Source organism: Etheostoma cragini, chromosome 2 (assembly GCF_013103735.1).
Source record: "Etheostoma cragini isolate CJK2018 chromosome 2, CSU_Ecrag_1.0, whole genome shotgun sequence".
NCBI classification, from domain to species: Eukaryota; Metazoa; Chordata; class Actinopteri; order Perciformes; family Percidae; genus Etheostoma; species Etheostoma cragini.
In genome coordinates this window covers 23,765,416-23,781,176 of record NC_048408.1, presented here as the reverse complement: position 1 = coordinate 23,781,176, position 15,761 = coordinate 23,765,416, and the positions used below count along the sequence as shown (strand labels likewise).

The 15,761-nt window shown below is 41.1% G+C and overlaps 3 protein-coding genes across 7 annotated transcripts in view; 1 reads left to right on the top strand and 2 right to left on the bottom strand.

The window, feature by feature from the left end:
- The window catches only part of pdcd11 (programmed cell death 11), a 44,170-nt gene extending 29,384 nt beyond the window's left edge, over positions 1-14,786 (bottom strand). For 3 of the 5 annotated variants that reach the window (XR_004655141.1, XM_034861295.1, XM_034861310.1), the window contains exons 1-6: positions 2,316-2,375; positions 1,639-1,761; positions 1,320-1,460; positions 1,029-1,193; positions 603-764; positions 364-481 (exon numbers count right to left, since the gene is read on the bottom strand). Coding sequence is in view for 4 of the 5 variants with exons in the window: in XM_034861295.1 (XP_034717186.1) it covers positions 364-481; positions 603-764; positions 1,029-1,193; positions 1,320-1,460; positions 1,639-1,761; positions 2,316-2,363 (757 nt within the window). In the remaining variant the exon portion in view is untranslated. Of the gene's footprint in view, positions 1-363; positions 482-602; positions 765-1,028; positions 1,194-1,319; positions 1,461-1,638; positions 1,762-2,292; positions 2,378-14,781 lie in introns of those variants that run through there. The other 2 variants (XM_034861330.1, XM_034861320.1) reach the window with 2 other exon arrangements.
- On the top strand, positions 2,472-3,926 carry atp5md (ATP synthase membrane subunit DAPIT). Its single transcript, XM_034861885.1, has 4 exons — positions 2,472-2,598; positions 3,425-3,529; positions 3,621-3,714; positions 3,813-3,926. The coding sequence occupies exons 2-3, from the start codon at positions 3,443-3,445 to the stop codon at positions 3,708-3,710; spliced, it is 177 nt and encodes a 58-aa protein (XP_034717776.1). The 5' UTR covers positions 2,472-2,598; positions 3,425-3,442; the 3' UTR covers positions 3,711-3,714; positions 3,813-3,926.
- taf5 (TAF5 RNA polymerase II, TATA box binding protein (TBP)-associated factor) lies at positions 3,929-9,591 on the bottom strand. Its single transcript, XM_034861402.1, has 11 exons — positions 9,150-9,591; positions 8,223-8,451; positions 7,779-8,094; positions 7,504-7,667; positions 6,739-6,874; positions 6,529-6,649; positions 6,293-6,422; positions 5,655-5,819; positions 5,383-5,560; positions 4,781-4,958; positions 3,929-4,528 (listed from the first exon to the last, which is right to left on the bottom strand). The coding sequence occupies exons 1-11, from the start codon at positions 9,565-9,567 to the stop codon at positions 4,314-4,316; spliced, it is 2,250 nt and encodes a 749-aa protein (XP_034717293.1). The 5' UTR covers positions 9,568-9,591; the 3' UTR covers positions 3,929-4,313.
- Positions 14,787-15,761: the final 975 nt, after the last annotated feature.

Sequence of the window (15,761 nt, the reverse complement as noted above, 5' to 3'; positions counted from 1 at the left end):
TTTCACAAAGTCAAATTTAAGACCTTTTTAAGAACGTTATGAATTAAATGCGAGAGCTTTATTACAACATCAACCACTCCCTATGTTCAGTTTTTTCAAGCAAAGTCACGCTAAACTTGCACTTCCCCATAACTGAAGAGTAAAATCTATGTCAAGTCTGTGGTACAATCCGAAAATGACTCGCACCAATAACACGAAAGCTGATTGGCTGAAATGTAAGTTGCATGTTGGTATCATTTGTAGTCGTAATACAGCAAAATTACATTTGGACTAGCCAAACACAAGAAACAACAGAAAGAACGCATGTGACTTGAGATGACTGTCTCCATACAAGACATGCAATCCAAAATTACTTTGTCCTACCTTCTGGGCTGTGTTTATCTTTCACTGCTTTCTTGTGCAGGAAGGCTTTGGTTCCATTGATGCCAATGTCCACTATGTAGCCATGATCCTCCACACTCTCCACACATCCACTCAAGACCTGAGTCAAAAAATAACATTACCATAAGCTGTTGTTTAAAAAACGCAATGTGAATGTTTACAATCTTCGGAGGAGGTATTTGACTGAATATGCTTTTCTTTTCTTTCTTTTTTAAACTCACCATGCCAGCTTTCAGAGAGGTTGCGGTGAGAGCCTTGTTGATCAGCTTTGGATTGATTGACAGCTGGATGCTAAGAGAGCCTCCTTTGGCTACATCGACCTTGGCAACCACACACCTGAACACCATGCCAGGATAGAATATGTGTGGCAGAGAGCAGATCTCCTGTGAGATAAAAAATACAATAAAAAGATACACCTTAGATGTTACAAAATAGCCAGGCATTTGGGTAAACTGTTGGCATAACAAGGTCAATGAAGAACCCTTAGTCTAATGTAGTAATTCATGGTCTGATTCTAAACTCCAAAAGATTCAATAAAACCAAAAGATACAAAGCTATTGAAAAAATCTGAACTCGTATGTTTCGGTTTCAAACGTATACTGTTCATCACCAATGATATCGCCCCCTACATCACTCCGCGGGCCTACCTCTGTATCAGCTGACTCCAGTTGTTCGCTGAGCAGCTTGGTGTACGAGTCACAGATGTTCTTGATGCTGAGAAAGCCTTGCATGCCACAGGGCAGGCTGACTGTCACCTCAAAGTCAGTTACCTCCTTCACACAGCCCAGCATCAGGATACCCTCCTTCACATTCTGGAAAATGGGAAAACACAACACTATCGAGTCAGAGAAAGTGCTCAATATGCTTCTTTGATTCACAGTAGTGTTAAAATTAATAAATTATATAAAACACAAGTTGGCTCTCGGTATATGGATTACCTTGATATGTAGAATTTCCACACACTTGGCTGTTGCATTTAGCATCAGACCATCTCCTTTACCCGTTTTTGGCTTCTTGAGCTTCTTTCCGTCATCTTTGACCGCCCCCTTCCTTTTCTTGGTTTCTGCTTTTTCCTTTGACTGCAAGAAAACAGGGAACTATTGTTAACAGATCATCTGTCTGATCCAACTGATATTATGTGATAATCCTCTATTTGGGCATATTCATAACTTATACACAGTGACTTGTCCAGACAAATCTATGTTTTTTTTTTTCACAGTAGTATGAACCGAGCGATGGGAAAGAATGAACCTCTACCTGGAACAAGTTGTCCACTTCAGTCCGCTGAACCACTATTTTACTCTCTGTGGGTTTCTTTGCTGTTCCTCCTCGAGGGAAATCCTCCTCCACTGATGCCATGGTTGATGTTGTTTCAGACGTCTAAGAAAATTAGAAGTACTGTCAATAAACAAATCATTTCAAACCTCTAATCTACTGATGGTACAAAAAATAAGTTTATGCTCTATGTAGCCAAGCATTAGACCCAGTTAGTGCCCGATGTTTCCAACGTTAAATAACAGTTTTTATATTTGAGACTATATTTGAGACTTTATGACATTTGTACAAATGCGTAAGAATGATATCATAGGAGTCACCATCACCAGCACGGCTCTCTAATTGGACTCTGGTTTAATCATGACAAGCACATCGAAGTTTGCTAACCACTTTCTTGGGGAAAGATAACAAAGTCCATTTGGATCAGTTGCAATCCTGCTGCACATAAGGTTACCTCTCAAACTGCACGAGACAACATGAGCAACTTGTAACGTTATCATATTTTAGCACTCGGGCTTAGCACAAAGAAACTTTGCCAGCAGACAAAAGGCTTACTCAGATCGAGACGAACTCAAATTTCGATCTAAGCGAATATGAAACGATTCTTTCAGTATTTAACATGAAATGTTTCCTTAAATTAAATCTCCGGCAAAACTCACATGTTTTTCAGCAACACGCCATGGTAGTAACCCGGAAGAAAAACTCATATGGGCGTTTTCATTCTTTATCCAATCACAGATTAGAAAGAATGATTGACACATTTGTTAGCCATTCACTGGTCGTTTTAGACGACCGTTTTTGATTGACATCAATGTAGACCAATGGTGACACATTTTTGGATAGCCAGAGTAGGCGGGATTTCCTGGTTAATTTAGCATTGCGGCCTCTCTCTGCTGAAGGGCACTCGTCTCATTCTGTTTGCACAAGGGTCGAGTGTTAAAGGTAAGTCAGAACACTTTTTAAAACATATTAGCGCATTCACTTGGGTTTTAAGAATGCTGAGTATTGTCCGTACCCATATGGTCTTTAAAGGTCTGTGTGGCAATGTAATATTTAGCAAGCGGTCTGACAATTAAACAAACCAACGTTAGCAGGCTAACCTAGGAAGCTAACGTTAAGCCTAATAACGTTACTGTATGTGTTTGTGCTAGCCAACGTGCTAACTTATGCAGTTAGCCACCGATGAAAGTCAGTCTGACCAAAATGCCCACTATTGGCGCATTCGTCAGTCACACCGTTTGTTAATTGAAGGGGGGTGAACTTGACAGTAAAAATGTCATATTGTTGTAAAGCATGTCAAGCCAAACCACCATTAACATTGCAAGCTCTTATGTAACAACGCTAATAAATTCAGAAACGTTAGCTACAATTGCAAAATAAAGTTGTTTTTGTGTGCTGCGAGTCAAAATGAAATGCTTCCTAGTATTTTACTCACGTTAACGTGCTTTAGTTTTCACACTCTTACTGTCAAGTTGTCAACACCGTGCATTAATTAAAGTCTATACTGTTTGACTAATACAACGTAGAGGTCATCTTAGTAGTAGGATTTGTTTTCGTAATCAATTTAATGTCCTGATTATTTCTTGGTCATAATAGTGCCTAAGGTGACGTCTTCCAATGTCGTATTTGTCCCAAAGATATTTGAATTGCTACCATAGATTTTAAAATGACTTGACTGATTCTTAATTTAAAGTGTAATTATCAACATTCCATTTTCTGTCAGTCAAGGTCGTTTCAGACTCAATCACCACTGTTCTCCTTGTTATAGGACCATTATCAATCCATCATGGGAGGACACGACGCAGGAGCCCAGCATCAGTTCACTGGATTTGCAAAGTACTTCAATGCATACACAATCACAGGAAGGAGAAATGTGAGTTGTGTGCAAGCTAACTTTGATTAAAGATTTTCATACTGTCTCTCGCTCAATGAATTTCTCATCATGCCTCCTATTTTTCTTTCAGTGTGTTTTGGCCACATATGCCAGCATACTAGCCATTGGCCTTTTCTTCAAATTAAAACCCAAGAAACAGGCCGCTGTCACAGAAAAGTGATCATGTAAGTGAAATAAAATCTCTCCTTCCTATTAGATTCCAGTATTTTAATAAAGTATTGCTCAATTTAATTAACTCCAAACCCCTATTGTTTCCTTACAGGCATCTATTTTGACCGTCATTTCTAACAGCTGGGAGTGGAGAAAGCAGCTGGACATGCTTGTAATAAAATAAGTGTTCCCTATGTTAATAACAATAAAAAATGTATGCCCAAAACGTAGAAAATGTGTTTTATTTACACCAGTATAAAATACTAAGATACGGAAATGGAAGCCACGTGTTGAACAAACTGTACTCATGGCAGTGTTTTTTTTTTTTTATAAAAAAAAAACAAAACAAAAAAAACTCCTCGATCAACAATGGCACTTGGCGTAGCGACGTGATATCCACAGTAGATCAGCTTCATTTATGGCCAGAGCAGAAGTCTAATTTAATTTTTGTATTTTCATTTACAGCCAGTTTCTGGGCAGAGGTGATGTTGATTATACAGTTTGGTTTTATTACAACTGCACCACAAACCTCTTCTGTCACCCGTGGATTTTGGGGACCAGACGTTTGCCTAATTTTAAATTTCTATAGATTATTTTGTCATTATTCAATGTCTCATGGATTGTAGGCCCCAGTGGCCAGCAGCAGGTTCCTGCGGGTGAAGTGAAGGTGTATAACAGGTGTAGATTTAGACATGTAGGTTCCCAGCAGAAGCTCCTGGGAGTTATCTTGTAGATGCACGTGTCCTGTAGCTGCTGTGAAATCATCGGTCTCTAAATCATCAAAAGCTTTCATGGCATCCCACAGACGAACCGTGTTGTCCATTGAGCCTAGAATAACAACAAAAATGAACATTGTCACTGCAAGTGTAATTGCAGAAAGTCTACTTAAATCTTCATTTAAATACACTGAAGCCACATAGATGTGTGAAGACTGCAGGGGTATGGTCTTTTGAAAGAATCTTTCTCTAAATGATATTATGTTCTACAAATGTGGCTTCAAATGTATTCAGTTTAACTATAGGTTAAATATTCAGGTTAAATATTCAACTGATGTCAAATTAAGAGATGTAGGTCACACACCGGAGGCAAGGATCTCTCCGTCTCTGCTGAACCGGAGCGAGTAGATGGTATCTGTGTGGCCTTTAAGCTCTCCGATCATCAGCCCATGACCAATGTCCCACAGAAGAACTCTGGCATCAGTGGCTCCTGAAGCCAAGAATTTCCCATTGGGAGAAAAGGCCAGCGCATGGATAGGACCCTAGAAAAAAAGAGTTCAAAGAGTGGCTCAGTCGTGGTCTCTGCAGTGTGAATCTGTGAACCTTAAGCACCTTTCCCTCTGTGGGTGTAAAGAAAGATTCTCTGAACAGCCTTACTGTATAGGAGCCATCAGAAATGATCGATGTGTTGCTCCAAGTAGACACAAATGGCCTATTTACCATTATTTAAACTAAGTTATTTTTTTAATATATTGACAACCTAGTTTTGATGTATAATTGGAATCACATCACAATATTTGCCTGATGTGTGTGAAGTGTCAAACTAAACTGATTCCCAACTATGCAGATACCAAACTAAATGTAACATGAATGACATTTTCTAAAATATGACATTTTGTCAACTGCCTAGATTCATTAGTTCAGACAACAGATTTGTCAGGGCCCTACTACGGAGACTCGTCTGACCTTGTGACCAGTGAAGATGCGGACACAGTTTCCGTTCAGGACATCCCAGAGCCGGATGGTGCGATCAGAAGACCCTGTGGCCACATAATTAGAGTTGGGGTGGAAGCGGGTGCACGTGACATCGGCTAGGTGACCAGAAAACATTCGCAGAGGCTGGTAGTGATCTGTAGCCCACAGACTGTTATAGAAAAAGCACAAAATAGGACCATGACGGACATCTGTAGGTGCTGCTGTGTATCTGCAGTGTATTTTTCCCTGTTACGGTTTCTTACCGGGCAACTCGGTCATGTCCCCCGGAGATAAAATAGTACCCATGGGGGGAAAAGTGGGTGTCCCACACTGGGTAGTTGTGGCCTTTGTAGCCCACAAGACAAGTAAATGTCTGGAGACTCCATAGCCTGACTGTACCATCTTCAGAACTTGACAACAAGTAGTTTCTGAAAAGTAAAATGAGAAGATCAACAGGGATTGCCTGTGTTATGTTTAGATACACATAAAGAAAGAGTAGTCACGGGTCTCTTTACTACGTGCCTGTTTTTAATACACTAGACCTCTACTTCTCTTAATTAATATGATAATATAAGTCCCTATCAGGCCCTGAAATTAACACACGACCACCCGCAGAAGGCGGGTGAATTTAGCAATTGCAAGCTCAATCTACCCGCCAATGGGAATTGAGTGATTTATGAGGTTTGTTTTGCAACTGTTTTTCTTTTACATTTCAACAAAGTTCACCAGTTTGTTGGATTTTAGCAAAAAATGTGGTTGCGCATTACTGGGGTAAAGAGGCCAGCCGAAACAAAGGCCTTTCAGGCCCAGGTCCCTATACATGGCTTAACTGTTAACGTGACTGCACAAGCTGACAATAATAATGGAAGCTGTCGAAAATGAACAGTGAAATGATTTGTACCTGTCTGGGCTGAAGCTGATGCCATACACCGGGCCACTGTGTCCATAGAGGATCTTTGACTCACTGGCCGTCTTCTCATCCATGATCCTCTCCAGCACATCGTCTGACTCTTTGTCGATCAGATTCAAGTCTTGAGAGAGAGAAGCGAGGGGGGGGGGGGGGGAATTATATGTGTTATAAAGTCAGAATATGCGATGATCACAGTCATTCATCAGCGGTCACAGTCATGCGCTGACCTGCTGCAGACTTGACCTTGCGGAGCTTTTTCGGTGTGACGCTCCACACCCGTACTGTGGAGTCAGCGAAGCCTCCCGCGATCAGGCTGGAGTCATCTGTGAAGTCCACTGCAGTCAGACCCTGCGGGGCAAAAGGTGAGGACGTTTTGAAATAATCCTCCTGTCGTTGGCAATTAACTGTCCACTCGCAAACAATTGTTTGGTTATTACCTGGTAAGCATTGAGAAAACTGTAGAAGCAGATGGAAGGCAGGTTATCTGGTCCCAGGCGGATCCTCTTGGTGGCCTCCTTCATGTACATGATCTTGTCAAGCTTGTCTGAATCCTTCAGTTCTGGAAGTGGTATCCTGAACAACAACAAACAACTGTCACTGACCTGTGGGTCTACAAACAGTTTCAAACTGAGCTTGTAAGTTAATAAGTGAACATTGCCCGCTACCGGTCAAAAGTTTGGTGTTACTTTAATGTTTCCCTTGCACTCCATTTTAGACAGAATACCAGCTGAGATCAGCTGCAATGTTTTTTGTTTATTAACCAGGGCAGCAGTTCAGATTACAATATGTGCATACATAATTGCAAAAGGGTTCTCCAATGTTTTTCCATTTAGTTTTTTTAAATGATATCAGATTAGTAACCAGAATGTGCCTTTGGAACAAAGAGTAGATTAAAGATCAGCCCCCCACTCAGATCAGCTTCTATCTATAATGGAGTGGTATGGAAATTTGTAAGTGACCCCAAACTTTTGACCGGTAGAATGTGTGTGTGTGTGTGTATATATACACACACACTCATTCTACCGGTCAAAAGTTTGAACAAATGCGATGACTTTCTGACTGAAATGTCTCCAATCACAGCATCCAACTTCTAATGAATCATACTGTTCTGGCCGTAAACATTGGGGAAGGGAGACAAGAACATATGGACACCCTGGACTCGCTTAGACAGAGCTATTTACCAGTGTAACAAAACTCGTTACCTAGTTTGTGAAGGTGCATTAGGATCCTGCTTCTTGCTCTTGGAGCCCATGCTGTCCTTTTTGGGTTTCTTCTTCTTGGGTTTACCCTCCTCATTCTCTGCCTCCTCGTCCTCATCATCAAGAGGCAGCTCAATTTCTGGTTCCTTCAGCAATCCATAGTAAACCTGATGGAAAGATAATAAAACAGGAATATGTCACAGTTGATTAAAAAACAAAAGCACGGGTAGATGAAACAAAGATGCCATCATATATGTGTGTCGGTGTATGAATCCAACCTTAGCCTTATTGGCCTCTCGCTTGCCCTCTCCTGCCAAGCTGCCGGACATGGCATCAATCTGGCCCTTGCTGCGCGGCATGCCATCAAAGATGTCAATGTAGAGGTGCTCTTGTATGATATTCCAGATCTGGTTGTTCTGACGCTCCTGCAGGTGCCTCTTCAGCAGCTGGTAAGAGTCACGGGAGATACGCAGGACAAACTTGCTGGTGCGGAAGTCCATCAGGGTCTCGTTGCCTCTCATGTGCTCCCTCTTGGACAGGCTGGACAAAATACGCAAGTCGTCTTCGTAGTAACACTCTTGATCCCCGCTGAACCTGAGGTGGAGAGTAACAACAACCAAACCAGAGAGTTGATCCACAGTGCAGGATATAATGCAACCTAAAACAAAATCAAGTTTACTGTTAATAGCTGGAAGGACACACATCATGTCAAGGAAACTCACTTTTCAAAGAACGCCTTGGCCTCACTTTCGTGATTGTTGTACACCAGTTCCAGATACATGTGCACAAACAGTGGGTAGAAGAGCTGGGACAGCTCTGCTCGGTGACAGTCCAAAACCGATTCTATGAACTTCTTCAGGCCGCTGTAGTAAACCTGGTACAGCGGAGGGTCTCCCTGCTGGTTGTAAGCTGACAGCACCACGTTGACATCTGGCTGATCCTCCCCAGCAGCTGCTACAGAAGAAGGCAGAGTGAATATGCATTCTATTGGTATCGGCTAACTGCAGCACACTGTATTAGTAGTTTCTTTTTAAAAAGATTACTTTAACTAATATGTAGGTAATGAATATAAATGAATGGCTTTATAAATGTTTTAAATTTAACAGATGACATGATGACAACTAAGGCAACGCCATGACAAATGAGAAAACTTAAACTGTTGTGTAGTATTTTGTCGGACTTTTTGTAACATTGTTAAGACAGGCGTGTCTATATTGTACCCTTATTTTATGTTACACTTAAACCAAAGTGCATTATTGGTCCTTGGCTCATTTAAGTGGGAAAATAGTTAACTGTATTTCTTAACTTGAAAAAAACTCAGTCATCCTTAAAACCAAATGACACTTAATCACCAGAAACATAAAAACACTTGTACAATTTAAAACCAAGCATCCTTTAAATGCATACAAACTTTGTGAAACTTTTTCTAAACCTTAACTGAGCCTCTGAAAGAGGATTTAGATCACCAAAGTGTAGCTTGTGTATTTCTGGGTCATTGAAAGCACGACTGTAGTAACTCTATAGTCGTAAACGTGGTAGCTATACACGGAGGGAATACTTTTTAACTTGTAGGGGATGTTATATCAACAGGAAACGCAAGAGCGTTTTACACAATAAAACGAGAGTAGACGCCAAGTTCTATATCGGACCTTTAGTTGGCGCCTGAACTACAGCCGAGGATGAGATGGTCACCCGGCTGAGAAGAGAGCTCCCATCCTCGCCTTCTTTGTCCCCACTGCCCGCAGCACCCCCCGAGCCTGCACCGGAGGAATCACCCCCTTTCAGTTCCACTGAATCCTCCGGTAATCCTGCTTCACGACGCAAAATTTCGACGGACTCGGTCAGTTTGTTCTTCCTGAGGAATTGCAGGACGGCCAGCAGCGTCTGCTGGTCTTCCGGGGCTCCTGCCGCAGATTTATTAATTCCAGCCGAAGCACTGGAACCGGGAGACGTAGAGAGCACTCTTCCGTCGGTTGCATTATTATTTCCAAAGCCATCGCTTGATGGTTCCTTTTTTATGTCTTTTTCTTCGTTCGTGTCGGCCAGACCACCTTGTACGGCCGCCATTTTAAAAATGAAATGCGCATGTGCGAGGTTCAAAAACGGAAAACGCTAACCGTGTAGAATCAGGTCACTTGATTGGTGTTTATTGATGTAGCGTCATCCTGTGTAAGCAGAAGTCCCGCCTCTCGTCACCAGCAGTTGTAACTCAATGGAATTTGGTGGTTTGAGTAAATTGCGACATTCATGGTAAATTGGACTAAATCCTAATTTACAACCTGAAACAGGTTTTATTTCTGCGCCAATATTTTCATATAAGCTTTTTGAATATGTACCATGCATAACTATTATCATTTCCATTATATTGAAGCTTAGGTAAACTTTATGCATTTAAACTGTAATTATCTTGTAATTTTCAGAAATGAAGAATTTCTATTGATACATAAATTTGTGTGTGCACTTTAAACTGAATTGCATATTTTATTTGTAATAAGAGATGTACCATTTTGTCCCAGCTGGTGGCACTTGGTCCCACGCAACCCCTGCCCAGTTTTGAGTGTCCCAACCAAAGGATCCCTTGGACAAATGCAAAGAACAAAGCCGCAAATAAAAAAGATTATTTACATTATCAATTAATCTACTTATTATTTTCTTGATACATCTAATATTTCTTTTGTCAATTAAAGGTCAGCAAATTCCCATCACATGTCCCTAGAGCCCATGGTGATACCTTCATATGTGTGGATTTGTCCAACCAATAGTCAAAAACTCAAAGATATTCAATTTTCTTTCATAGAAGAGTAAGGAAAACAGAAATATATTCACACTTGGGAAGCTGAAATCAGTGATTCTTTTTGATTTTTTTTAAAGTTACAAATAGATCTGCTGTATTTCTAACCTGTCTGCTTGGTCACGCTTTTCATACAAGCAGTACTCAATTACCATTTTGTTTAGGCTGGATTTATGCCTATATAGTGCTGAATGGCATACCTTTCCTCTCTAAACTCTCTGTCAGAGACACACTCATACCGCCGGGTCAGCACAGTATCTGTTTTCATTTCTAAGAGAATGTTAGTAGAAAATCACAATTCAATAGAATTTTTTTATTTTCAAACGAGCCGTGTTCACTCACTGGCAGCATTACTCATTTGTTTTAAATCTCTTCTATACAGTATTTTACCTCAAAGATTTTAATATCTCTACATCTGTGTTCTAACCTTTGACTAACTCATTTCTCGCAAGCTCAGATGCACTTATAAAAGATTTTCTCTCCATGCCCCGGCTCATCCACTGGATATAATGACGGAGTGATAACTCAGCAGCAGGTTTATTGTGCAGAACAAGGACCGTCATGAGGGGTGGGACAAATGGAGAAGGGATCACAGCAGAAGCAGCAAGGCGTTGTATAACATTGCGGTGGTGTAACTCCATATGGAGGAGAGTTGGGGGTGTGGTTGGTAGGTGGGTGTAGGAGATGAAACACATATTACACATTAACATCAGCAGCTCAGGGCGCGGCCAACAGTGCCAGCTCATTGTAACATGTCTCGTTTTGGTGTCACTGAATGGCAATGACAAATTTCAACACAATCAGCAATTTTACTATACTGTACATGCTTAATATTGCTTTTGTTGTATTCACCTTCTCGCTTACCTGACAAACGCAGATGACCAGGGCTGAATCATGTGTCAGGCTAAAGGTTATCGATTTTAGATCTATAACTGTTTCCTTCAAATAGTCATTCATACAGAGTCTACTGCACTGCATCGAATTATTGCAATGTCCTACTCCCGTGCCACCATAAATGTACCACTGTTTCCTTTTGTATTTGAATAGAATAGAATCACTTTACTGCTGTGTTGAAGTGCTTTTATTTTGAAATGATGGAATAATGAAAGAAAAATCCATCTCTTCTGTCTGCTTTAATGCTTCTTGTCGTCCCAGTAGTGTTGACATTGAAATGAAATAAATCTGAGAGATTACATGCGGCAGTAAACTGGTCGAGGACTGAATTATTTCCGCGAGATAGACTACAAGATATTGAGGAAGACAATTAATAAATTAATGTATTGTACTCCACTACATGTCAGAGGGTACTTTTTTTTAACTTCTCTACATTTATCTGATGGCTGTAGCTTCATTTTTTTCATTTTTTTTTCATCACACAAGCTCATAAAATGTGATGCATTCAGTGCCACCTGGTGTCAGACCACAATGGCGGACCCAAATGCAAAACTTAGGAATCAGAGGTGAAAGGTAAGTGGTTTTATTGTTTGACAGACAATACAGGCAACGGTACAGGTCCAACAGGCTGGAAAATGTGGTTGATAATACAGGCAAAGGATCAGGATACACTGGGAAACTAGACAAGGAAACGCATCATCTGAACGTTATAATGCTGCTTACAGAATAAAGTATTATTTTACACCTTTTAAAAGCATCATTCTTCACACTAACTACTGCTGTTACAATTTCCTGCTTTGATTTTTTCACAAAGACTTTTACTTTGAATAGAGTATTCCTGCAATGTAATTTTGCTACTTTCTCCTAGTACATTTGATTTCATCCACTTGTGTTAGATATCACTATATTAAAATGAAGTGTCTCTCTCCCCCTCTAATATTAATGGGTGCAACTGAATGTTATTACAGACAATTCCAACCCAGAAACCTTGTGCAACTTGTAGCTGCTGTCTCTGATCTCTGGTCACTTGGTACACCTTTTCCAGTTGCTTTTTAGATTTAAACTGACTATCTTCACAAAACCTACACTCCATCTTCCATTAACACCCTGTGTGTGTGTCTGTCTGTGTGTGTGTGTGTGCGTGCGTTGCCTGATATTCAGTTCATATCAAGCTGCTCACATGCTGTTCACAATAGTAATGAAGATTCTCAGATTCAGTTGGATTCTCCTTTCACACCTCAGTGATGGCTTTTCTCGCTTCCTCCGGTTGTGTGCAGCAGCTGAAAGACTCTCCCACCAACCCCCCCCCCCCCCCCCCCCCCCCCCCCCCCCCCCCCCCTTTTCTGTCTCTGTTAAGGGATGGAGCCGGGTGTGGCATAATCCCGACAGCTCTGTAGCAGCACACAAAAAGACCCTAAAAATGTGCACCTAATCCCTTGAAACTTGTGTTGCTGTAAAGTCACAATATACTTTTTGAGAGCAATAAAATATATAATCCAAATATTAGAAAATCATTGTAATGCATGTTTGAGCATTAAGCATTGTTCATGTTTATGTCGTCATGTCAATTGCTGCCATTCCAATATGCTACTTGGTTTATTTGCATGGTACTAACCAGTCTGCTGATAACCACTAACATGCATCACTGATTTAAATGAAAAGGCTTTTGCTTCGTGGTTACAGCGTTAATATGCTTTATGGATGTCAGTGCTTATGTGCCAATAAAATTGTCCACTGATGAGATTGGAGGAAAGGTTTATGTGCTAATTGGTATTACCCCAACTGTGAAAGAAAAGAACATATTTCAGACATTGGATTTATATTAGTTTGATATCACTTTTACGATTGTAGTGAAGAAGAAAAAAAATTGTTAAAAAAGCCTTGCTTGCAGGAACGTGTGTATGTGCATGTTTGTGTGTGAGGTAACAGAGAGTTGTGTAGTCCTGGGAGTGCAGAGTGGGGCGTGGCAGTTTTCTAGCTGTCAGGTTTTTTTTAATGCATGCACGTGTAGGGTAGGTCTTTCCCAGCTGCAAAAAAGGGTCCAGTTGATCTGCAGGTGCTGATTACTTGAATATTCACCATCTCTGTAAGATAAATGTCTTTCTTTAAAGGGCTCAACATTATAAAAATACTTTTACACATTTCACATATATATTTACCACTCAATTGATGCTTCTCTGGCTCTCTGTGTTTGTCCGTCCTCACTTTCTTATGACGGTGTTAGAAGAGAGCGAGCACGCGAAGCAGACGATCTGTGTCACTTACCTACACATTTAAAAGACTTCTTGCCTTTCAGAAAACCATCACCTGTCATCCCTCCATCCACACATCTTTCAGCAGTAAACGGTCAGGGAATGCAGCAAGATCCCTCACTGAGATGAACAAGTAAATAATTCATGAGGTGTGACTCTCAGAACAGAGGGAAAAATGCCCTGAGAGAAGCAAAAGGGGGAGGGGGCGAGTGAGGGAAGAGATGAAGGGAGCGAAAGAAGGGTAGAAGGGAGGGAGTTGGCACAGTGGGTGGATGAGGATCGGGCCAGGGAACAGGAGGGGTTGGGGCAGAGCACAGGGAGCGATAACAAGAAAGAAAGGGTGGTGCCTCAAAACTGGTAGGATGTACAGTTAATAGAGAGGCAAGGAGAGGAGCTCAAGTGAGATTGTGAATGTCAGAAGTGAGAGGCAGGTGCAAAGACAGATGTGGAACCTGTAAATGGTAAAGCAAAACAGCAAATGAAGACTGTAACAGTAAAGTAGATTTATTTCAGTGATGTCAGAAGTAAGCAGGAAGGGAGAAGGGGAATAAGGATGTCTCTTCTTGCAGCAAAAATAATTGCATCTTTATCCATTTTAATTACACTGTCGTGACGCAGTAAAGATCAGATATAGCTTTAATTTGAACCACTACCACAAACAACCGGGGTTAAAACCTTTACCACACCTGAATACAATTTCTTTTCACACCAGCCATCCAAAACCTTGGCGTTCGTAATACTTACTTAATGTTAGGTTGCCAAGAAATTCCTGAAATACATTGTTACAATAACCACTGAAAGCTCCTAGATCAAGTTATTTATGGTTAGCTTCTATACTTAGTGTATTTGTGTCTGCGTGTGTGTGTGTGTGTGTATGTGTGTGTGCATGCTCGATGGTGCACTTGTTTTTGTGCGTGCATGAGTGTGCATCTCAGAGCTTTTTGCCCATCCAAGCGGAATAATGGGTGTGAAGGCAGAGCTGTGGCACTAACTTTGCAAGGATGAAATGTGGGGATCCTGCATTATTGAATACTGACCTAAAAGGAGGGCTGGAACCTGCACGCAGTTGTCGGCTCTGCCGCCCTCATGGATGGGGAGTGGCAGCCCCACAGAAGCAACCATGGTCAAATCCCTCAGAACAGCTGGAAAAGGTCTGGGGAAAATAATAAACACTCGTTACTTCTGAAAGAGCCCAAGGCATTTAATCCCAATCTGCTCTAAGGCGCCTGCTACAGTGACCATTAATGCTCTTATAAGGTAGTTATGAGTAGTTAAACTTCATAAAGCATCTGTCCTAACAAGCATCTTTCAATTATTCTCAGCCATCAAACTTTCTAAAACAACATGTTTTCTCATTGGTTTCTTAGGTTAAAGGAATATTTTGACATTTTTGGAACTTGTTTGCTTTCTTAAGAGTCAGATGGGAAGATGTGTACCACTTCCATGTTTGTACAGGAAGCTAGGTTAGTTGAGTTTTCAGCTTTTGTACAGAAAAGACATATAACCTGTCAATTAGTTGACATAGTAGGTGGGTTTTGACACCAGGCTAGCGGTTTTCATTCAGTTTCCGGCCTTTTTCCAGCCATGCTTAGCATATCAATGAATTAATTTGAGTTGTTTTGACTTTATGCACAGCCTCTCCTCTCTCTCCCTCTCTCTGCTTGCTATTCTTCTCTGTTCCTTCCCACCAACGCATTTTCTGTCAGTAAGTCTAACCAGGCACTTTAGCAGCCCCCCCACTGCAGGTTCTTTTCCAGCACAATGTTCTGCACCACAGTTTATTTATCACTATAAATATTGCAGGCTCCTTAAACTAATAAGGCAGCCCGGCGCAACGAGGCGACATAACAAACTCCAACCAAGAAACACACAGAGTCCTATTAAAGTATTTTGATTCAACTCACTATTTCTGGCACCCAAAACTGTATGTCTCCTTATCTCATAGTACATCATAATTCATCTTGTTATTATAATTAGTTGTTATCTTGTTGTTGAACCACATGGTGGTTTTACAGAATGGATCTCTACGTAAGAGACAATTCACTGCACAAATGTCCTTTGTTCCCCGCAAACAAAACCACTTCAGAAAGCTCCCCTACCAAATTAGCCTTCTCTGCGGTCCATTGAGCATATTTAAAGATTATCACACTCACACACACACACACACACACACACACACACACACACACACACACACACACACACACACACACACACACACACACACACACAAACTGACAGCTTCTGTGAGGGTTAAGATAAAGAGGTGGACTCCAATTTGCTAAAGGTCTATAGGTCAGAGCCTTTGTACCTAAAGCCTTAAT

Coding starts and splice junctions, on each gene's coding strand:
- atp5md (XM_034861885.1), top strand. CDS start 3,443: ATGGGAGGACACGACGCAGGAGCCCAGCATCAGTTCACTGGATTTGCA. Junction 3,530..3,620: donor CAATCACAGGAAGGAGAAAT/GTGAGTTGTGTG, acceptor TTTTTCTTTCAG/TGTGTTTTGGCCACATATGC.
- taf5 (XM_034861402.1), bottom strand. CDS start 9,567: ATGGCGGCCGTACAAGGTGGTCTGGCCGACACGAACGAAGAAAAAGAC. Junction 8,095..8,222: donor GCCAAGGCGTTCTTTGAAAA/GTGAGTTTCCTT, acceptor TCTCCACCTCAG/GTTCAGCGGGGATCAAGAGT. Junction 6,423..6,528: donor CAAGGTCAAGTCTGCAGCAG/GTCAGCGCATGA, acceptor CTCTCTCTCAAG/ACTTGAATCTGATCGACAAA.